The sequence below is a fragment of the Eschrichtius robustus genome, chromosome 15, assembly GCF_028021215.1.
Source record: "Eschrichtius robustus isolate mEscRob2 chromosome 15, mEscRob2.pri, whole genome shotgun sequence".
Lineage (NCBI taxonomy): Eukaryota > Metazoa > Chordata > Mammalia > Artiodactyla > Eschrichtiidae > Eschrichtius > Eschrichtius robustus.
In genome coordinates, this window is record NC_090838.1 from 18,594,861 (window position 1) to 18,619,314 (window position 24,454).

Below are 24,454 nucleotides of genomic sequence, written 5' to 3' on the forward strand. Positions count from 1 at the left end.
CTTCCAAAAAAAGATGTCAACATTTTTTTCTTTTAGCCAGTTCAACTTCACTGTTTGCACACTACTGAAACAAGACCTCTTCAATATCCACCGGTTTGCTGAAGATGTTAAAGCGTTTATCTGTGGCCAGCCTCTTGGTTACATCCCTGAGAAACAACCGCAACTCTCTTAAAGTATTTTCCTCCTGGTCCTCCATCCGAATTTTTTCTGATTCTGATAATTGACGAGGTGGAGAAGGTAGTGCAAGTGGAAGAACTTCCATAGCACAAAGACCTAAAGAAAGTAGAAGAAAATGTTAAGATTCCAACATGGCAGGGTCAGGACCTCAATTACTTTTCTGGCACTCTCTCAAAATGTTTTTTTTAAGAAAAGGAGAATTCCAAATACACGTGAACCATGTGAATTCAGCAGGTAAAAATTTGAATGGAAACCAAAAGTACATTAGGGAATAGCTTTACTTTTACAAAATAACTTACAACAGGACGTCTTTAAAGCACAAATGATACGATTTTAAATAATTTGATTCTGAGATATTATTTACATACAACTTTAAGAAAAAGATTTCAAATCAATGTAAGTATCTTAAGGTGAAGTACTTGTATACTGATTTGCTGAAGTCAACCTTATTTAAAGATGTTTCTCAAAATGAGGTTGCCTTATATGCATGAAATTTAAACGGGCAAGGAATAATTCTTTGATCCTTCCCATTCCCAAAGACTTCTAACTTTAGACAAGTCTCCTACCCTCATATTCTTACTACAACACAGTTGGGATAGTAAATGGCACCTGCAGGGAGTGGAAAAAAAAAAAAGTAACTAAAAAAAGAATCCCAAAGACATGAAGAAGATGGAAAACCCAGGCTTAAGTGTTATATATAAAAATCTATGGTATTCACTATCTACTGTAAAATAAACAAAACATCTTCTTAGAAGGTAAAGTATTAACTTGCCTAACCATAATGCTCTCTAATTCCTTAAAAGATTTTCCTGATATCACACTGAAGCTCAGGATTAAAATCCTAAGTATTCTCGCCGATTTCTAAATAGCCCCTAAGATGAAAAATGAAAGTCAACAGGAGCAACTCAAAAAGAAAAAGAATTATGTTCAGCCTTAACATAGACAATTCAGATATACGGGACTGAAATATGTCTAGGAACATGCAAGATAACTTTATTAAAATGAATCATTTTAATAATGAAATATTTTAAATGCTGTTATTTAGATTAACAGAAGGCAACAACCAATAATCAGAAGGTATAACTTCCATGTTGAATATTCCAAGGTTTCTATGGGGAAAACCCCACAGCTACAGTCATTTGATAGATGTTCATCTCAAAAGCACTGAGAAAATGTGAAAAGGAGCCACTAAAGGACAATAAAATTATTGAAGTATTGGATAATATAGCCACTGAAAAACAAAGTATTGGATAATATAACCACTGGAAAACAAAGAAGTATGAAAAAGCAAGGAGTTGGCAGGGATGGGAAATGTATTTAATATCCTATAAGAACAGCTACGAGAAACATAAAAAGCAGAACGAAAAGAAAGAGGCTTAAAATTTTTTTTAACAAACAGGACTGCTATTTTCTAGAAGAGGATGAAAGATTAGGCAAGGGGATCTTATCTTTTTGCACCTTTAGTTTTAGGAAAAGAAACTCTCTTTTGAATGACTTAGCATGCAGTCCTTACTTAAGTCAGGGGACTGAAAATCTAATTTTGAGGCCCCTCTTAATGCTATTAGGCCCAAATCCAAGAAAACTCTAATGCTTAAAGAAAGCCATGATAGATTTCCAAGTGCCTAGCATAATGTATCTAACATAATAGGTGCTCAATAAATATTTGAAAAATCAATCAATAAATAAAATAAACCAGAAAAGGCAAATGTTCTAACCAATTCTTGGCCCAACAAAACCACCCTGGCCCAGAAAGCAATCAGCACAACACCTGTTGTTCACAACCTGACAGTTCGAGTCCTTAGTACTTAAAGTGACTAAAACACAGCAGAACCAAAGACCTTTTCTATGACTTTTTGAGCCTCAGAATGTGAAATCTACCCAGAGCATCTGGATTGAAGTGACAAGGAGACTACTTCATAAACAGTCACTCATTAGTAAAGCTTTAACAATGAGGCTGTACTTCCCAATCTCCTCAAGTCAGGTAAACACAATGGCCACTTCCACATGTGTTCATCTAAAGTTAAACAGAACCTGAAAAACTGTCTTCATTTCCACAAAGAAATGGGTTTTTTAAAAAGATGACTCCAAGATAGGGTATCTCTTAACGCCAACCCACCCATTTTCCTAAAGGCTTTAGGAACTTTACCAGTGTGTTTCCTTCGTGGTGGAGCCATTGAGGCCTGATTGAGAATCAGTTCTTGGAAAAACTTTCTTCTGTCCTCTTCAATAGGCCTTTGAATATACAAGACCTCTTCGTACTGTATTCTAAAGATACATTTAACCTACACACATACACACACACACAAAGACATTAAATATTTAGAGAATTAAAAGCTTACATATTATACCAAATTATAATTTCTTCAACTTCGGTACCATTTTCAATGTTCATTGAACATTCATGCGCGGTTAAGGTTAACCTAGTCTTAGGCTATGCTTGTTGAGAGGTTCAACCTCATGGAATAAACAAGAATGAAAGAATGATCCAGTTGCTCAAGTCATTAATAAATTATACTATAATATAAAAAAGGATAGTTGATTATAATAGTCAGATGGCAACAATCTCAAAGAGCTGTTGCATAAGAGCTGAAAAGTAATTATCTACAACTTATTTACAATAGAGAGCTGAGAGGATGCTAACAGCGTTGCTTGATCTTAAGCTGTTTCTGTGTACTTCCTATCCACCAACTTCCCTTCCTGGGCTCTTTCCCTACTAAGTCTATTCTACTGTATCCTCTGGAATCCTGAGTTCACTGCAGAAAAACTATACCTTCGATCTCACCAAAGAATGCTCCACAATGACACCACCTTCCATGCAAAACTCCCAAGCAAAATTAAGCCAGTCATGCTCATATCCCTCAACTCCTTCCAGTTAGTGATTGCCACCTCTCCTTTGTTCACCTGCTCTATAAAGACGTTGACCCCAGATGTCCCCCTTGCAAGATATGCTGTTTAAATCCTCTTTACATCATCCACATTTGTCGATACACTTTATTTAATTCATGTTTTCCTAGGTCTGTTTCCTTCTTCAAGATACTAAACTCCCTGAGAACAGAACTCATCTGTTTTCCTATACCCACCACCATGCCTGGCACCTAGCAATGCTTAATAAGCATATACTGAATGAATAAAGCTTGTGATTTTGTTACCCAGCCCACATCAAATTGGAAACTGCACATAAAAAAGGGAAAAGGTCACTAATATGGAAAGAAGTACCAACCATGACAGTGTGGAAATACTGGATTAAAATTTAAAACATCAGATCCTAGCCCAAATATAGGTACATATTTCTGGTAAACTTTGGATAGTCCATTCAATTTGTTATGTCTAGCCACTTATTGAACTGCAGACTGTGAAATGAAGAATTACTTAAATATTATTTTAATCTATCTTTGTAACAATGAGGTAGATAGGGAGTCCCTCATTTTACAGATGAAAAAACCTAGGCTTGGAAAGGTTTAAGTAACTGGCTTGAGGTCACAAAGTGAATAAATAGAGAAGACTAGATTATATAAGCTCTGAAGGTCTTTTCTAACTTTAAAATCCTAAGACAGAGAAGAGACAATGAAAAGTAGCCACCAGAGTTCAATATTTAGATGGGAAATTATTTACGTCAACCCAAAACCAAATCCTTAAAGAGTTTACATAAAATTTCACCTTGTGACCTTCCGATATTTTCTTTGAAGACTACCTTCATGTAAAAACCCCTCCAATTCTTCGATCTATATTTTGCTGGCCTTCCCTTCAAAGTTCTGGCAAGCAAATTTACCACTGAACATCCATCATGTGTCAAATATCATGCCAAACACTGCAGTCAAAAACTTGAAGAAAATAGGCTTACTTCCTGCTGTCAAGTCTCTTCAGTCTCATAAGAAAGCATTATGATACCATGCCAGAAGTGTTATAACAGAGGTAGTGAAACAGAGGAGACCCTGCAAGGGGCATGGGTGAAGAGGCATTAGATAAGATATAGCAGAAAATGCTAACATTAACTGGGTCTTGAAAAATAAACAGAACACAATACCCTAGAAGTACCAGGATTTTGTTCAAGGGTAGTAAAACATTTAATTTGTTTTAAATATTCTTCCTTCTGATCATTTTTCAACATTGTGTTGAACCTGGTAAATGTAAAAGCATACCAAGAGCAAATCTACAATAATCCCCCTGATATCAGCTTTTCTGATTATTACCAACAGCTTGTTTTTCTTTAAATTCACTCCTATCTTCTGACATTCCCAGCCTCAAACTTCATACTGCAACAAGACAAACCTTATATAATTCCCTCAACGAATCACGTTCTCTTTCACACTGGTTCACAACAGTCTTTATAGATGCTACTCACTCTTTCCTAAACTGTTTTTTTGTTTTTTTTTTTTAACTCTCTACTCAAGCCAGTGCTTTCTGGGTGATGCTTTCTCTGACTTTCCCAGATAAACTTAGATATACCTTCTACTATCTCTCATTAAACTTTTTTTAAGTTCAATAATTTTTAGTAAATTAATTCAGCTGTGCAACCATCACAGGTCAGTTTTAGAATATTTCCATTACCTCCAAAAAGTTCCCTTGTGCCCATTTGCAGTCCATCCACACTTACACTCCCAGCTGACAACCAATGATTTGGTTTCTGTGTCTAGAAATTTGTCTCTTCTAGAAATTGCATATCATAGAATTGGTAGTCTTTTGTGTCTAGTTTCTCTCACTTTTAGCATAATATATTGAGGCTCACCCACACTGGAAAATGTATCAGTAGTTCACTCCACTCATTGCTGAATAACATTTCACTCTATGTATATATACGACATTTTGTTTTGCCAATCACCAATTAATAAATACTTGGGTTATTTCCACCATGATGAATAATACTAGTAGGAACACTGGCGTACAAGTTTTTGTGTGAACGTATGTTTATATTTCTCTGGAGTAGTTACCTAGGAGTGGAAATGCTGAGTCATATTATAAGTTTACGTCTAACATTTTAAGAACTGCCAACTTTTCCAAAGTGGCTATACCATTTTACAATTCCACCAGCAATACACAAGGATTCAAGTTTCCTACATTCTTGTCAACACTTGGTGTTGTCTGTCTTTGTGATTATAGCTATCCTAGTTGGGTGTGCAGTGGTATCTCAATCCTGAATGACTAATGATATTGAGAATCTTTTCTCATGCTTATTACCCTAAGAATATATATACTCTTTGGTAAAATGCCTATTCAACCCTTTAGCCCATTTTTAAATTGTAGTTTTCTTTTTAAATTTGTGGTTAAATGGTCATAACAAAATTTGCCATTTTAACATTTTTAAGTTGTACAGCCTGTTGCATTAAGTGTATTCACATGGTTGTGCAGTCATCACTACCTATCTACCTTCAAAACTTTTTCATCCTCCCCAACTGAAACTCTACCCATTAAACATTAACTCCCTACACTCTCCCTTTCCCCAGGTCCTGTCAACCACCATTCTACTTTCTATCTCTACGAATCTGACTACTCTAGGAACCCTGTAAAGAGGAATCATACAATATTTGTCCTTTTGCGACTGGCTTATTTCACTTAGTATAATGTCCTAAGATTTACCCATGCTGTAGTTACTCTTGTTGTAGAATGTGTCAAAATTTCCTTCTTTTTTAAAGCTAAATAATGTTACACTGTATGTATATGCCACATTATGTTTATCCATTCATCTGTTGATTTCTACCTTTTGGCTACTGCGAATAATGCTGCTAAGAACATGGGTATACAAACATCTGTTTGAATCCCTGCTTTCACTTCTTTTGGGTATATACCCAGAAGTACAATTGCTGGATCATATGGTAATTTTGTTTAATCCTTTAAGAAATCACCACACCAAACCATTTATTTTCAACGGAGGCTGCACAATTTTATGTTTCCATCAGCAATGCAGAAGGGATCCAATTCCCTCACATCCTAACCAACACTTGTTATTTTCTGTTTTTCTGACAGTAGCCATCCTATTGGGTATAAAGTGGTATCTCATTGTGGCTTTGATTTGTATTTCCATAATGATTAGTGATGTTCAGCATCTTTTCATGTGCTTTATTGCCATTTGAGTACCATCTTTGGAGAAAATCTATTTAAGTACTTTGCCCATTTTTGAACTAGCTGTTTGGGGTTTTCTCTGTTGCTGAGTTGTAGGAGTTCTTTATATACTCTGGGTATCAACCCCTTATCAGATATATGATTTGCAAATATTTTCTCCCATTCAGTGTATTGTCTTTTCAATCTATTAATAGTTTTATTTTTGATGAAGTCCAATTTATCTATTTTTTCTGTTACCTGTACTTTTGGTATCTTATCCAAGAAATCACTGACGAATCCAATGTCCTGGAGCTTTTCCCCTATGTTTTTTCCTAAGGGTTTTATAGTTTTAGGTCTTTTTTTTTTTTTAATTTGTTTATTTATTTATTTATTTTTAATATAAACATTAGTATTTAACATACCTTAAAATAGTAATAATTCATGTTCATTTACTATACCATTTTTAATTTAAAAAAAAATTTGGATCACCTTCCTCTTAAATTTTAAGAAATCATAAAATTGTTTTATAACCAAAAATTTAATACTAAGATATTTCTCTTGTATACATGATCATTTATCTGAGTTTTCAATGTCCCTACTTGATGTTTCTACTTAAGTTACTGATTTTTACCTCCCAGATCCCACCATAAACTGAGAGACACAAAATGACATGAAATACTGAGAAGACAAAATACTGTATGTAATCTTTACTTTCATCAGTGTAGCTGAGGAGATATTTCTTTAAAATTCACTTCTAATATACTGAATTATACCATTCTGAGCCTGCCCATAATTTAATGCCAAAGTACATACTGTGAATCTCTTCAGAAATTTAAGTGCAATTCCAAAGTCTGCTTTCCTTCCTGCAAATATTTCTACTTTTATCTGCTTCCTTGTTTAAAAGTCTCTTTACTATGCTCAACCTTTGATTCTTTTTTCTAATTCTCCTGAAGAGAAATAACTTGCAATTCTCATATATAGCAATTAAAATTCTCAGAAAAGGTCTTCAGGGTCCACAGAAGTAAATTTACTTACACTAGAATTTTGCAAAAAAAAAAAAAGACGCCTGAGGCTAGGCAGGAGTTACTTAAAGCCTTTGTGATGATTAAGCAGTTTCTTTTTTCATGCAACAAACATTTACTAACCAATTCCACTGTGTCAGGAAGCGAAGGGCAGTAAGACAGTCCCCTCCTCTCAAAGAACTTGTGGTCTAGGTCAGAGAGTCTCAAATGTTTTGGTCTCCACACTTTATTAAACTCTTAAAAATTACTCAAGAACCCAAAAGAGCTTTTGCTTATCTGGATTATATCTGTCAATATTTATGTACTAAAAATTAAAACTAAGAACCTTCCAAATTATGTATTAATTTAAAACCTATTACATGTTAACATTTAAAAATATATTCTTCTAATGAACTTATCTATGAAACAGAAACAGAATCATAGACATAGAGAACAGACTTGTGATTACCGAGGGAGAGGGTTGGATTGGGAGTTTGGGATTAGTAGATGCAAACTATTACATATAGAATGTATAGGGCTTCCCTGGTGGCACAGTGATTGAGAGTCCACCTGCCAATGCAGGGGACACGGGTACGAGCCCTGGTCCGGGAAGACTCCACAGGCTGCAGAGCAACTAAGCCCATGCACCACAACTGCTGAGCCTGCGCTCTAGAGCCCGCGAGCCACAACTGCTGAGCCCGCGCGCCACAACTACTGAAGCCCACACTCCTGGAGCCCGTGCTCTGCAACAGGAGAGGCCACTGCAATGAGAAGCCTGCGCATTGCAGCGAAGAGTGGCCCCTGCTCGCTGCAACTAGAGAGGGCCCGTGCGCAGCAACGAAGACCCAATGCAGCCAAAAATAAATAAATTAATTAATTAATTAATTTTTTAAAAAAAGAATGTATAAACAACAAGGTCCTACTGTATAGAACAGGGAACTATATTCGATATCCTGTGATAAAGCATAATGGAAAAGAATATGAAAAAGAACGTATATATGTATAACTGAATCACTTTGCTGTACAGCAGAAATTAACACAACACTAAATCAACTATACTTCAATAAAATAAATGTAAAATATATATATATTCTTTTGAAAGACATATTTTTCCAAAATATAAAACATTATATATATATTTTTAAAATTTAGTGAGAAAAGTGGCACTGTTCTACATTTCTTCAAATCTCTCTTATGTCTGGCTTAATAAAAGACAACTGGATTCTCATTTTCTGCCTCTGCATTCAATCTGTTATAGTAATGTTGCTCTGATTAGTATACATGAAGAAAACCCATATTCAAGAAGATACATAGTTGCAAAAAAGAGGAATGTGACAAACCTCTGAAAGTCTCGTGGGGCCCACAAGAGTCCTTGGGCCACACTTTGATAACAGCTGGTCTAGAACAATGATTTCCAATGGTTTTTTTTTTTTTTTTGATGAAACACCTAATCAGTAAAAAAATTTGAAAATACTACCTCCAGACTTGACACTTGTGCATATCAAACTCAATAAATGATACTTTAAAAAAAAAAAAAAAAAAAAGGACTTCCCTGGTAGCACAGTGGTTAAGAATCCGCCTGCCAATGCAGGGGACACAGGTTTGAGCCCTGCTCCAGGAAGATTCCACATGCCGCGGAGCAACTAAGCCTGTGCACCACAACTACTGAAGCCCGCGCACCTACAGCCGGTGCTCCGCAACAAGAGAAGCCACCGCAATGAGAAGCCCGTGCACCGCAACGAAGAGTAGCCTCCGTTCTCTGCAACTAGAGAAAAGCCGGCGCGCAGCAATGAAGACCCAATGCAGCCAAAAATTAATTAATTAATTAATTTAAAAAAAAATACTCCCTCCAGTATATACATACTTACTTAAATGTACTATTCTACTAATATTACTATTTCTATTATGAAACATACACACACATTTTTAAGATAATATGAAAAATAAAAGTGAATAGAAGCTCTAATGTTTTTCTCAATATCCCAATGCATTGTCTTACTTTGGGATTAGAAAAGGGAGAGCTATACAAAGACACATTTACAAGAGAATTTTAAAAGGGCTCCAAAAGATGAGATTGGCACTCTGTCCCACAAAAAGAAAACATTTTTGTATCCCTAATATTAGTCCCATGATGACTAATTTTTTTTGTTTGGTGTCATTTTTAAAAATTGAGTGGAGAACCTTTTCTTTTCATCTCTGAATGAGTTTATTTTCTGATGAGAACAGCAGCACTTATTACAGAAGATTTAGAAAACAGGTAACAAAAATAACTATAATCTTAAGACCCAGAGATAATTACTATTAACATTTCTATTAATAGTTACATATACAGTCTATTTATCTCTTGTAAAAATAAAATACAGTGTGTGTGTGTGTGAAAAAAAAAAAAAAAAAAGTATTCAGCCCAGAAACGTTTTAAGAATTCACTTTCACATAATTTAGTTAATGAGACAAGTTTAATATTATTGGTTTTATAAAAAAAAAAAAAAGTTATGTCATCTATGATTTGTCAGTGTTAAAAAGCATAATACATAAGTATAGATTTCTACTTTACTTGGATATGTACTTCATAATCTTAAATAGATTTGCTGATTGAATAAACTTAACATTACTTCTACTTAATGTTTAAGATTATGAAAAATGTAAATTTGTGTTTACCCAGATTAAATTATTATTCTGATAAAAAAAAAAATAGTTACATATACATAGTTTTTTATATATGACTATATAACACATAATTATTTCTATATAAACCCAGATAATGCCATATATATTGATTTAATATTTGCAATTATTAGCAATACATTCAAACATCTTTTCATGACATTAAATGTCTTCTACATCAATATTTTTAATGGTCTCATTGTATTTCATGGAAGGAATCCACTAAAATCAATCCCCTATTCTAGGACATTTAGTTTCCAATCGATGAAGAAAGGCTATGATAAATACTTTTGTACTTTTTGTGTTGCCTGTGTTGTATCTTTATGTTTGTCCATGAAGAAAGGCCATGATACTTTCTGTGTTGTCTGTGTTGTATCTTTTTTATCTATGAAAATCTACTTACCTATAAATGGTATTGCTGAGCTAAAACGAATAGACATATTTAAATCTATTACTATGAACTGTCCTGGAGAGAGTTTATCCAACTTTTTTTTTTTTTTTGGCCTATTTGATAGGTTAAAATCTGTATCTTACTGTTATTTTAACTTACCATTGTATTTTCTTAAATACACTATAGTAACTGGCTATTTCTTTCTTTCTTTTAGAATCACTTAGTTTTTGCTACCCACTGTCTACTTCATGTCTTCTTCCATAGATCTGGCACCTTGCTAACCTACAGTTACTCGGTCTACAACCCTCCATGCTTTTCATTCATTTACCAAATATTTATCAGTACGTGCTAAGTATTATTCACTACTATTTCAGTCTGTGACCTAAACAAAGCAATATACTAATGGCAAAGCTGAAATTAAAATGAAAGCCTTGGGGGCAGAGGAGGCTTTCCTAGGGACAATTAGTATAAAATATTATGTAATCAGTAGTCTAAGAAAAACCCCATAATCTTCACCCACAATGTGAATATCCATGATAGCTTTAGTAGCTATTTGCTATAATAAGGGCAAAGAATACAGAAGACAAAGTGGGGGGGGGGGGCTGAAATCTCAGGATTCAATGTTAGTAAATTTTTAATATTTTAGCTATTAATTAAGGTTATTGGTAAACAAATAATGAAAAAAGCCTACTCACCAGTAGGCTTTTTGAATCCACTAAAAATTATAACAGTATAGCAACATTGAAAATATATAGATGCAATGTTAGTTTTTTAAAAAACTAAACCAACAATAAAATCACATATGCAAATAGACAACAAGAATAGGCAAAATTAAAATTGCTGTGTATCAAGAAGACAGGTTCAGTAAGACTTTTATTTACAAATTTTTCAAACAACATAAGGAAACTTCAGGTAAGTATATATTCCTAACTAGAGCCCTTAATTATCCCAATTTTCTTTATTTTTTATAAAGTTATAATAAAACTAGTTGACAGTGAGGATCTAATTTTTAAAAGTGGCTCCTAGGTTATGTCCAGGTTCAGTCCACTCTCCTAAATCAATTTCGAGTGCATTCTTACTTTATAATACTAATATAATACCAAACATATTATAGCTCTGTAGCTTCCAAAATAAACTCACATATATTGTCTCACACCAACAAGCCTGTCTGTTATTATCCACGTTTTATAGGTGAGGAAACTGAAGCTACTCTAGGTTCAAATATTTATCCAAAATCAAAAGACAAGTAAGTCCATACCAAGGTTTTTCTGACTCTTACTACATACATCTTTCCACTAAACTTCATTGCTCCCTGTGATAAAAAATATTTTGATTAATGGTCTCGAAATAATATCAGATTCTGAATTACAAAAAATGAACTAGTCTACATTTAATATAATTCTTACAAGAGTAGTAAGTTGTACAAATCCAGTTTAGCAACAAGATAGATAAGAGCTAAAACAGAACAAAAGAACTTGGTAAAAAAAAAAATCTGAATCATAAAATTCTACATAATCAAGATTTATATTATAGCATTTGAAACATGTAAATTTTTTATAAGAACTGTGTTGCCTGGGCAAAATATTTCTAAGCATTTCAAAAGGAGATTATTTCAAAACCTAGTAAGCTCAGAATGTTAAACTAATTTCTTAAAAATCAATTTCATTCACATGAGTTGATCTACTTTTTTTCTGAAACAACTGTGATTTTTATCTTATACTCTACTATTGAGTTGGATTTGAATTCAAACGCTAAATATCAGATTTGAAAAATATGCACAGTCATAATAATCTTCAGCTTAACGTGATGCTACCAATGAAAGAGCTGAAAGGTCAAATCTCACCAAATAATCTAACAGGTGATAAGAACGAAAAGGATAATGGCATTGATGATGATACAGCTAAGATCTTCTTAGTAGGTACTATATATGCCGAGGTCCGGTCTAAGCATGAATTATCTCAAAATTCACATCACCGAGAAATATATCAAATATATCAAAATACATACCAAAAAAAAGAAACTGAAACTTAAAATGTTAACTAACTTAAGTCACATGGCTAATAAGTGGTACAACCAAGGCATGAACCTTGACAGTACTGATTTTATAATAACTAAAATGTGTCAAATTTACAAGGTCATCTATTTTAAAACCATATAATAAGAAAAGATAAATATTTAATGAGTTCTTACCTCTTCAGGCAGTTCACTGTACATGGTTTCAGAGGTAGACAATAAAAATATGGGTGAAAATGACGGTATATCTTGTAGCAAAGTCAGAAAAGTTGCTCTCACAGTTTCACTGACAGCTTCCCACCAATCACCAATGTGAGGCATGTAAACAATACTAGGTACTGTTCTTCGAGCTTCACGAAAAATCTAATTAAGGAAAGAACTGGCATTAAAAATTCAAATAGATATTATTCTAAAGCCTACACAGTAACCCCCAAATACATTAAATGTGTCAGGCCTGTTACTATAATTACTTTCAGCCCCAGTATTTAAGCTGTTCAAGATATGATGCACAAGCCATACATACAGCTTCTATCTACCCTTACCCCACCTAAGAAAAGGAGTATTTTTTTGTTATTTTATTATTCCTATTCAGTATATATTAATAGTATAAAGGCATCAAATTGTTCCACTTATCTATCATATAAATAAAGCAAAACATCACTATAAAATATGCTGCAAATAAAGAGATAAGCATGTACCTATATGTCACCCACTTAAGAGTGATTATCAGGAAGCACAAAGAAGAAAAAGAGACATAGTTTACATGTTCGTGCACATTGGCTAAAATCACTCAACATATGAATTAAATAAATATTTTAACCAAGATGTACCACCCTAGAGCTTAAAATTAATGAACTACCTGCTGAACCACTTGTTTACCTCCCATTACCTTAATTCAATCTTCTAAAAAATAGTCAGAAAATACCCTTAATCTCTAAAGAACAATAAATAAATTAGCTAAAAGCTATGAGATACTCCCACTTCAGAAAATAGAAAATAAAGTTCCCTCAGGTGTTAAAAAGAGTCTTAACCATAGCTTCAGTCACAACCTGCCAACACATGCCAATAAAGACCAGGTTGGCTATTAATAAGTTGCCAAACAGAACTACTGTCCTTTACATAAAAGTCAACAACAGCTCAACAGCCCATCAACAAATTCTCACAGATTATTATGACATCTCTTAAATGCTTTTAACGAGCGTAAGAATGTTAAAAATGTCTATCTTTCTTCAATTTACTCTACTTCTAAAATTCTCTACTATTTTCTCTTAAACACATTTCAATTAACCTATATAATGTACAAGATACAGAAATAAGAATCAAATAATTTAAATGATTAGGATTATCAGAAACATTCCTAAAATTCAAAAGGATTATTTTTCTTTAATGAGTAAGTCTACCACTTGCATGAATTTTTTTAAATACTATATTTTATATAGCTTTAAATCTCCTGTGTAAAATAAAATGTACTGCCAATTTAATAATAAGCCAGATGAAAGATACTCAAATAAAATTTTCCCCCAAATCGGAAATGTAGATGTTATGATCACTCACATCAAAAGTAACATTTGCTCCTTCCCTTCCTTTAATATTTGCATATCCACCAATCCAGAACAGTTGTACAGTACAACTCCTTCAGGACTCTCAAATTTTGACCTTTTCTGCAAACACGCACCCTCTTATCCTGGATCTTGAAAATCCAAGGATTACTGTTTTCCAAAGTTCATGTAGAAGATTCATAAGAGAAAAACAAGCATAAATATTGGCAAAAGGAAGGAACCACACAGGAGCACAAAGGCAAGAGAGGCATTTGATTCCAAAAAAAAAAAAAAAAAATTTTTTTTTTATTACATGCCACCCAAATCAGGCATGGTATGTGGAAGACAGTGACCAACACCTGTTGCTGATAAAACTAGGGAAAGTCAGCAGGGAGAGAAAGGTGATTATATGAAAAAGACTAACAAACTACACAGCTTACTGAGAAACCTCACAAAACTACCTACCCTAATTCAGCCATGCAAGTTACCACATGCCCAGGGAGAGACGAGACAACATGCCTTTTTTAAAAAATGAAATACTGCCTTGCAGTCTAGTATTTGTAGGTTAGGTTTTCTATATGTGTTGAGAACATCTAGCTGCTAGCAAATATCAAAGAGTATGGGCAAAGCAACAGAAGGTTAAGTGATAATAAATAAAAAACTGTACAAAGCCAGAAGTTAAACAATGCAATACTGTAGGTGTTTTAAACTTATGTGCAAGGCTGAACTAGATACATAAGGTTTTTTTTTTTTCTTTTTCTTTCCTTTTCTCATCCAAACCTCGCAAAATTAGCAAACTGAACATAATAATGATACTCTAGTAACCTTTTTATTTCCAAAGACTTTAGGAAAGTATCTTTATAAGTAAACTTTTTAAAATTATATTTGAAAACCTAGAGGGGGAAAAAAAAATCAGGAAAAAAGTCTAAGACAAATATAGAAAAATAAAAAGGCTCTGCCTTTCTGGTCCATGAATATATAATTACATGGACTGAGAATTAATCTAACTATATGCAATACCAATAGCCAGGGAATATTTTCGAAATTTTCTCTGAAGCCTTTAAAGGAAAAACATCCTTAATTTCCAGAAAAATTTAAAAATACTACTAAAACAAGTTTCCTTTTTTAATTCCTTACCCCATGTTATCTCAGAATATTAAAATAAACTTTCATATCTTCTTTAAATAGCCAAGCTGTCCTAATTCTCCTGTTTTTGAAATGAAATTTCAGAAAGAATAGAGTCTGAGAATAGTATTTAAAAATTCAGAAAAATGTTTAAACCTATTGTGATTTTTCTATAATGTAAAATCGGCTCCTCAGCAGTTTGCTGGTAATTTTTGAAGTTATGGAATAGGATACACTCTGTGAAATCAATTAACCAGATATCTCATAGTAGAAAAATAAAGCCTAGTTTTAGTGAAGCGGCAACTGTCTTGGGAACAAGTGATGCCATTTGATAACTAGAAAAATACTCACCTACAGGGTGTCTTGGATTGGTGGATGTGCAAGGTGTAGTAGAAAACAGAAAAACTGTTATAGAGAAAAAAAGACAGTAGGCCAAATTACTGAACCAACCGTTTCAAAATACCTCTGACATGACCAGCACTCTTGCACAAATAAAATGAACGTACACCAGTGTATGTGAATGTTCATTTTGATTCTTTAAACAATATATTTCTGGCCTCTTCTTGTCCCAGACATCATACATAGTCCCTTATATAATTTTTTTTAAGTTTCTTTATTTAAAAAATATCAAAAACTACTTTCTCTGAATATTAATGATATGAAAGGCAAAAATCAGGCCACTGAAATTAGAAGTATCCATGCAAGGAAGCACTAACAATATAAACTGCACCTATATTTATAAGCGTCCTTATCTCAAAAGCTAAATTTCAAATCAGTACGTTAGATGCCAAATTAAAATGTTCAGTGCGTGAAAATTCACTGTATCTTTAAAAAATGAAGAATATACAGCCCATAACAAGCCATTTTCATTAAAAACTGAAAACTGGAATAATTTTAAATACAGAGGTGCATGAAGCAGAAACCTCCAAGCCAGTACAGCTTTCACTTTCCTAAAAGGGGCTATATGAGAAAAACAACTTTTTGTCATCAATAAATTTCCAGAATTTGTCTTGGTCACGTTACAGTATTAAAATTATAAAACACAGGTAAAAGAAAAATCTTGGGGGCTAAATTTGTTCTCAATTTTTATAAAAATTAAAAAGCACTATTTAAATAAGTTTAATTCCTTAAACCATGCTATCAAAACTGTTAAAATAAATAATATGTCTCCATTACTGATAACTTTATTATATTTGTCACTTACTCCATTTATGTTCTATTGACCTAAGATTTACTGAGCATCTCTGTGAAAAGAAGGCACTGTCTGGGATCTGAAGATTCAGGATTCAAGAAATAAAAAGCTCAATTTCTTTACAAGCATATAAAATCAGCCAGTTTTAAAACACAACTATACTAGAGTTTCTGAACAATGGATTTAATACAAATCAACATTTCTTGAAAATTAAAAACACCCAAATTCCTTTTCTGACATTTTCATTGCTAAAAACGTCAATAATTTCAGTAAATGTGATACAATTTGGGCCAGGATAATTTAATTTGCTTACAATTCAAAAAAAAAAAAATGTGCTATGGTAAAACACAGATGTGTACCCACGTGCACAAACACAACAGTATCCAAAGTACACACAGACTGTTATGGAGAAACCCAGAAATCCTTTTTCACAAACCAAGAGCATCCAAAGTATACACATAGGTAAGTATATTAATTCCTTAATGCCACATAACCAAAACACATTTCCCCTGAGAATTTCCAGATACAATTTCTTTCTAGGGAACAAAAAATACTAAAGTTTTCACCCCCCAAAATACCTTACTGACCATGTGAACTTATTCATAACACCATATAGTACCCAAACTCCAAAGCTTTGAACAGACCATATTTAAATTTATCAATTCAATCATACCTCTGTATTAATGAAAAAGATTAAATATAACACACTCATCAATCCCTTTTTTCCTAAACCAGCAGTAGAAATAATACAAGAGGGAAAAAAATACATATGAAAATGTCAGTAAGGGGACTCACAGTCGTTGCTTTTTTTTTTTTTTAAGAGTATTAATACAGTAAGTCTTTCACTACAGATACTAACATCTCTGACCTTGTTGTAGGGTTCAATAATTACTTGTGAACTTACTGGGACAACCATAAATCTTCCAGGCTACATCAGTTTCCATTCTCCTTCCAGAGCCTTTGGAAGACTATGAAATGCTCAGTAACATACATACACACATGCTCACACACATACACACACAGAGCTACTTTATGAACTCTGGCAATTGTTTCAGTTATAAATGTCAAACTACTGTCCAGTGATCAGCTAAAGTACTATATTTCAAAGTGTGATTTACTGAAAACCTAGAATAGTAACAACTGGGATGCATGTTTGAAGTGCAGATTTCTGGGCTTATCCCAAATTTCATGAATCAGAATCTCTGGGTGTGGAGCCAGGGAATCAGAAATTTTAATAAGCACCCCCAGGAGATTCTCATGCTCATTAAATTTTAAGAAACAATGAGGGACTTCCCTGGTGGTCCAGTGGCTAAGACTCCGTGCTCCCAGTGCAGGGGGCGCGGGTTCAACCCCTGGTCAGGGAACTAGATCCCACATGCCGCAACTTAGAGTTCACATGCCACAACTAAAAGATCCCGCACGCAGCAACAAAGATCCCGCGTGCCACAACTAAAGACCCGGCGCAGTCAAATAAATAAATAAAGATTAAAAAAAAAAAGAAAGTAAGAAAGAAACAACAAGAAAACCCTACAGCAGTCACTAACTCCTCTACCATTTTTCATGCAACTGATAATATTAATCAATAGCTGGGGCATTCAGAAGAAGAAACAGAAGTTTTGTCATATATCTGCTTGTGTGTGGATGCTTTAAAGAATGGCACAGAATTAAACATGGTCTCCATGGTATAAAGAAATATGAAGTAGGGCCCTTCCCCCCTTTCCATCTTATCACACACATAAATACAGATCTTTAAAGGTGATTTAAGACTTCTTTCCTTTAAAACTACCTTTCGTGTTCATGTTACACTATTAAATAACCCAACTTAATTCATATTACATATCTTAGAGGCAGGGTTAAAGAAAATCACAGAAGAATAACTTGCCACAGACCAAACCCTTATATTCCACACATCTATTTAGAGATGATTCTACCTATAGAAGGACTAGCTACAAAGAGAAGTAAAGCAAAAGGGAAGAAAAGAAAGGGAATATAGAACTGAAGGGTAGAGAGAAGGGGTTTTTTATCTTTCCAGCATTTCAGCACCTGACTTAGGCGCTCTCTTCCCTGGGACTTTTATACCTACTTATACCCAGGCTTGCCAATCTCTACAAATTAAGAAAAAATTCCTCAGTTTCATTATATAATAGCCTCTTTTTGAAGAATTTTCCAGAAAAGACAGTATTATGTTATATTATATTATAATAAATAATTTTAAGTATGCACTTAAAATACAAACAATCAGGGATTAACCGTGACAGTTTACGTGGTCTCTGGTCAGTGTTCAGGGAAAGTCTGAGCTTCAGCTACCGTGACTACAACATTCTGACTCAGTGCCTCGTTAGATTAGACATCCAGGTGGTGGTCACTCAAGAATAAGCCCTACTTCCAACCCAGAAGCTCATAGGTGAAAGCAGAGAAGATGAGATGTCTTGACATACTAGATGCAATGTAACACAACCAAAACAATAAATGGAGGGTTTTTGTTGCTTCCCACCACCAAGTGACACTTCTCTCCATCCTCCTCACCAACATGACAGAAAAGTAGTAAAAGCCAAGATATGTGAAAGAGACCAAAGAACATGCAGTCAGAATTCAAATTTAGCCCAATGATGCCAAGTAGGATTCAGAGAAAAAAAAAATCCCAGGATTCCAAAAAGATCAACATATAGTTTACTACAGTGCTTCATATTTCCTTACCTAACATTAAGCCAGTATTGTGTTTGTGAATATACACACACATTAGCCATAAGGAACAACTATAGACAGAATGTTCCTCTTTCGAAGTGATTTTATCTTTCAGTTTGTTTGATACTGTCAAGTATACATGTAAAAAGAAACAAAAAATTCTAAACCATAGAGCAGAGTGTAAACTAAAATGACAAAGTTTATCCATTCCCCAAATCCTCCAAATTCCTTCCCCCAAGCCAAAACAACGATTATTAACAGTTTTTAGGGGGTATTCTTGGATAAAATTTCTACTTATATATAAACATTAACATATATTTTTAAGGTTTTTTTTTACATGAAGAAGATCATACTTAGATTGACTTACAACTTGCTTTTTCACTAATATCTCCTTCACCTTTCCATATCAGCCTATGTAAATCTACCTCATTCTTGTTAACGACTTCCTAGTATTCCTTTGTTACTATACTTTATTTTAGCCAGTCCACCATAAAAAGGACATTTAGTTTGTTTCTTTTTGTCTTATTTTGTCTGGTAATTCTACACACAATGCTTTGATGAATAACCTTGTACATTCAGCAGTGAATACTTATAGCTAATATATCTTCAGGAAATGTTTTTTAATGTAAAATTCCTTGGTCAAAAGATACTTGAGGGGCTTCCCTGGTGGCGCAGTGGTTGAGAGTCTGCCTGCCAATGCGGGGGACACGGGTTCGGGCCCTGGTCTGGGAGGATCCCACATGCCGTGGAGCAACTGGGCCCGTGAGCCACAACTGCTGAGCCTGCGCGTCTGGAGCCTGTGCTCCGCAACGGGAGAGGCCGCGACGGTGAGAGGCCCGCGCACCGCGATGAAGAGTGGCCCCCGCTCGCCGCAACTGGAGAAAGCCCTCGCACAGAATCGAAGACCCAACACAGCCATAAATAAATAAATAAATAAATAAATTTTAAAAAAAAACAAGATACTTGAAAGTTTAAAAGATAGTTCCAAACTACACTCCAAAATCAATAAATAAATTTACATTTCCACTAACCAAGTATGAGCACCCATGTCTCCAATATTAGGTTTATCAAGCTTTTCATTTTTACAAGCCTGATAGTTGTTTTAAAATAGCATCTTTCTGCTTTAATATGCTTTTTTTTTTTTTTTTTACTTATAAGTAAGGCAAAGAATCTTCAAATTTTTATTGGTTGCTTTTGCTACTTTTTTCTCCCTATAAATGTCATGCTCCTATTTTGCCAATTCTTTTATTAGGTTGTTATTCTTTCTTCTTCCTGATTTTAATATATCTTTGTATAGTAAGGAAACTTGTCCTTGACATGTGTTGCAAATACAAATTTTTACCAGGTTATGTCTATTAATCTTATTTAAAGAAAGTTTCTTGTCATGTGTAATTTAAAATTTTATAAAGTCCAATTTGTTCTTATCTTTATGTTTCCTGGCTTCCATTCATTGCTTTGAAATTAAATACTTTCTCATGTCTAAGATAATATACTGACCTTGTGAATTATCCTAACACTTTTATAGTTCCACTGACAATAGAATTTATTTTGGGGCTAAAGAAAAAGGTAGGAAATCCAGTTTTGTTTTTTCTTATTCCCTTCATAGAGCCAGCCAGTTTTCTAAAACTATTTATTAAATAATCCATCTATTCTATGATATCAAATGTCATCATCATCATCATATACTCAACATCATCTGATACTAAATTCTATTTCTACACAGGCCTAAGCACGATTTCTCACATTTGTTCTATTGTTTTGTCTATCCCTGCACAGGTACAAATACTTTATTACCACAGTTCTATTACATGTGTAAACATCTGGTAGGGATTCCTCATTACACTTTTTTCTCTAGAATTCTCCTTGCTATGCTCATATTTATTTTCTAGAGGAAACAAAGAGCCTTTTTTTAATGTCTCCTCTTAAATTTGGAGGGATTATAATTATAATTGCACTTAATTTATAGAGTAATTTAGAAAAGAACTCATAGCTATCCAATGTTGAGTCTTCCCAGCCATTAGCTGTGAAAGGAGCTGCAGCAGTAGTGACAAACATGATGATAGCTGTCGTTGTTGAGTACTGTATGCCAAGACTATTGGATGAGCTTGTTTTAATAATCACAGTAATCTTATGTGGTATCATTATCTTCATTTCATAGACGAGAAAATTAAGGCTCAAATAGGTTAAGCAACTTGTCCAAGGCCACAACCAATACACAAGTAGCTGAGATTTTAATCTGTGCAATATGACTTGAGACTACACTCTGAATTACAGTAATTAAAAACAAGGTGTGTCTTTCACTTATTCAACTGTCCTCAAGTGACTTTTTATCTTTCTCCTTTTAGGCCATGCAAATTAATTGTTTAAGTTAATTCCTAGGTAAACTTAGTTGCTATTTTAAATGGGACCTCTTCTTCCATTACACAGTTGACCCTTGAACAAGGCAGGGGTTAATCTATGTATAATGTATATAGTCAGGCCCTCTAGATTTGCAGGTTCTCTGCATCCACAGGTTCAACCAACCATGGACCTTGTTGTACTGTATTTACTGCTGAAGAATATCCATGTATAAGTGGACCTGTGCAGTTCAAACCCGCATTGTTCAAGGATCAACCATATTTCTAACTTGTTATTGTTTGTATAAAAGAAAACTATTGATTTTATAACATTAACTTTGAAATTGTCTGCCTTAAAGAATTCTCTTACTGGCCCTAACAGTTTTTCAGTTAATACTACAATCATATCATAGGCAAATATTTATAACTTCAGTGTGTTCATTCCAATATTTATATTTCTCCACATGTAACTGAATCAATTCTGCATGCCTTAGTGATGGTATATTACTCTTTCAATGTGCTACTAGATTCCATTTGTAATATTTACTTTATGACCAGTGTCTAAGTGAGATTAGACTACAATTTTCTTTGTATTTCTTTCAAAGGTTTAGCATCACTCTTTTTTTTGACTTCACATCTTTCCTTCTTTTTCTATGCTTTGGAAAAGTTTAACTGGCATCAAAATAATCTTATCCTTTAAGATTAAAAGAATTCACCTGTGAAACTGTTTGGATTTAGTGCTTTTTGACACTCAGTTTCTTCTTCCACAACTATTGTCTATTTAGATCCTCTCTCCTCTGAAGTCAACCGTGTTAATTTATATTTTCCTAGTAAACCACTTGGATTTATTTTAAATGGTACCAAGTAATTCTCTTACTTGCATAAAAACTGCAATAATTTTGTCTAAAAAGGAAAAATACGAGCAAACATATAAATCAACATTATTGGAAAACACAGCCAGGATAAATTAAATGTACAAAACTTGGAGAAAATTACTGGTATATAGTTTTTTAGGCAGGCCATGGGTTTTGGGAAAAAACCTTTAAATAGGGCTTTAGAAGTAAGTGAAGTACCGCTAGGATGTTCATACCCAAAGAATTGTAAATAAAAGAGAAATAAAACTGACACTATGAACTGTTTAAAAAAATCTATTGCATGCTACAAGGTACAGAATGGTTTTCGATTAGATAGTTTATGTATTAAATATTTATGAACTATAACTGAAAAAACAACAAAACTGTGTGCAGTGCTCTTAAGTGTTACTACTCCAGCCATCTAATGTCTAAAAGTAGGCTAAATATCAAAGTAGAAAGTGACATTCAAACACTTAATGAGTACTTACTATGAGCTGGGCACTGTGTCAGAGACACAGAAATGGTGAAGACATGGTCTCTTGGTTCAAAAAACTTATTCCCTTAGCCCCTAGTTCCAACATGACACACTTATAGTAAATTCACAGGTATATATTAAAACGTCAAGAAATATAAACAGCCCCACTAGAATTTTGCTTCACAAGCTAGCAAATATAAAGTAGTTGAAAATCAAATATCAAACACACTTGATTATTGATACAAATATATATAATTTTAAAATTGCTATCACTTTTCTATACTAATTTTAAATCCTGGCATTCTCAAACTGGATATCATTTCCCTTACTATGATAAGGCTGTAAGTACAGACAGAAGTCTAAAGAGGCCCTGAAAAAAGGGTCAGAAAAAGGCAAAAAGAAGCTCCCTTTCTACACTGTTTAATGAAATGAACCTTTAATACCAGAAATAGGATTATTAAAATTTCAGAAAAGAATGAAGTATCACGGGAAAAACAATGAGCTCACTTTAAAAAATCAAAAGGATCCTCTGCCTTAATATTAGAATGTTAATGAATAACCAACAAAAAGTTAATATTCATATTACTGTTTATCTGTAATCACTACCAAGATATAAACAATAAGAAAGTAGGAAGTACTTTGATACAGTACAAACCTACCTGTGCACATGATTCTTCAGGTGTTTTGGCACTAACTGAATAAAGTGCTGGGAGATCTAGCCTGTGCACAGAGAACTTTTCTAGAGTGTGCAAAAGTGCTGGAGCAAGGTGAGAAGTTTGACCTGAGCCTCGTTCTCCAGACAGCAATAGTCTTGGCCTGTAAGAGGTTGGCTGATGATATGGTGACCTGCAATACACATAAGACATAATAATTATTTCAAAACCATACACTCTGAAGACCAAAATAAAATATTAGGAAAATATTTACATAAAAGAATGTAATACCAAATTAATAGAACTTTTTTTTACCTCTCTCATTTTTTTAAGTACAGCAAATCATTTTTTCAATAATTACAGTTTTAAAATATTGATCTCTCTGGCCATATTAATACCAAGACATGAAAGTATAGAAATCCATCCTAAAAGAAAGTTCATCCTATCATACCACACATATTAACTTGGAAAATGCTTCAGACACTAAGTACGACTTAGTTATTAATTATCCCAGGTCAAATGTTAAGAATTCCACTTCTCCAACAAAGAGGTACATCTAAAGATTACTCAAAATGTAGGACTTTTTTTTTTTAATGGTTAAAATGGTAAATTTTATACATATTTTATCACAGTTTTTCTTTCTTTCTTTTTTTTTTTAACATCCTTATTGGAGTATAATTGCTTTACAATGGTGTGTTAGTTTCTGCTTTATAACAAAGTGAATCAGTTATACATATACATATATTCCCATATCTCTTCCCTCTTGTGTCTCCCTCCCTCCCACCCTCCCTATCCCACCCCTCTAGGTGGTCACAAAGCACCGAGCTGATCTTCCCCTGTGCTATGCGGCTGATTCCCACTAGCTATCTATTTTACATTTTACCACAGTTTTTAAAATAGGAAAAAAAAAAAGTAGGACTCTTTCAGTGGCAGCAATTTTGTTTCTAGGCCAAAAAAAACTAACTGTTCTTATCCTAATATATGACATCTAAAGCCCTACACCAGAGAAGGCAAATTTAGGATAACATATTAAAACAAACTCAATTAGTATTTTCAAGATTCTACAGCACCATTAAAAAGATAAATGAGAAAAGTTTATCTAATATCACTATAGATAATGCAGGAAATTCTAAGCAATGTAATAAGAATAAAGCAAATTTTAAAATGCAACAAACGGAAAGAAATTGAACAAACACTGTTACTTGTAAAGAATATGATTATACATTAGAAAATCCAAGAGAATCAACTAATGACTGCCATAGTCTACCAGCAGAATAACAAGACTGAAGATGGAAATAGAAAAACCAAAAGATT

General features: G+C 33.7%; 1 protein-coding gene across 2 annotated transcripts in view; it reads right to left on the reverse strand.

The window, feature by feature from the left end:
• Positions 1–24,454, reverse strand: part of ATAD2B (ATPase family AAA domain containing 2B) — a 155,322-nt gene that overhangs the window by 42,159 nt on the left and 88,709 nt on the right. The window contains exons 18-21 of one of the 2 annotated variants that reach the window (XM_068564720.1): positions 23,147–23,333; positions 12,460–12,645; positions 2,324–2,459; positions 92–273 (exon numbers count right to left, since the gene is read on the reverse strand). In XM_068564720.1, coding sequence (XP_068420821.1) covers positions 92–273; positions 2,324–2,459; positions 12,460–12,645; positions 23,147–23,333 — 691 coding nt within the window. Of the gene's footprint in view, positions 1–76; positions 274–2,323; positions 2,460–12,459; positions 12,646–23,146; positions 23,334–24,454 lie in introns of both variants that reach the window. The other variant, XM_068564719.1, reaches the window with a different exon arrangement.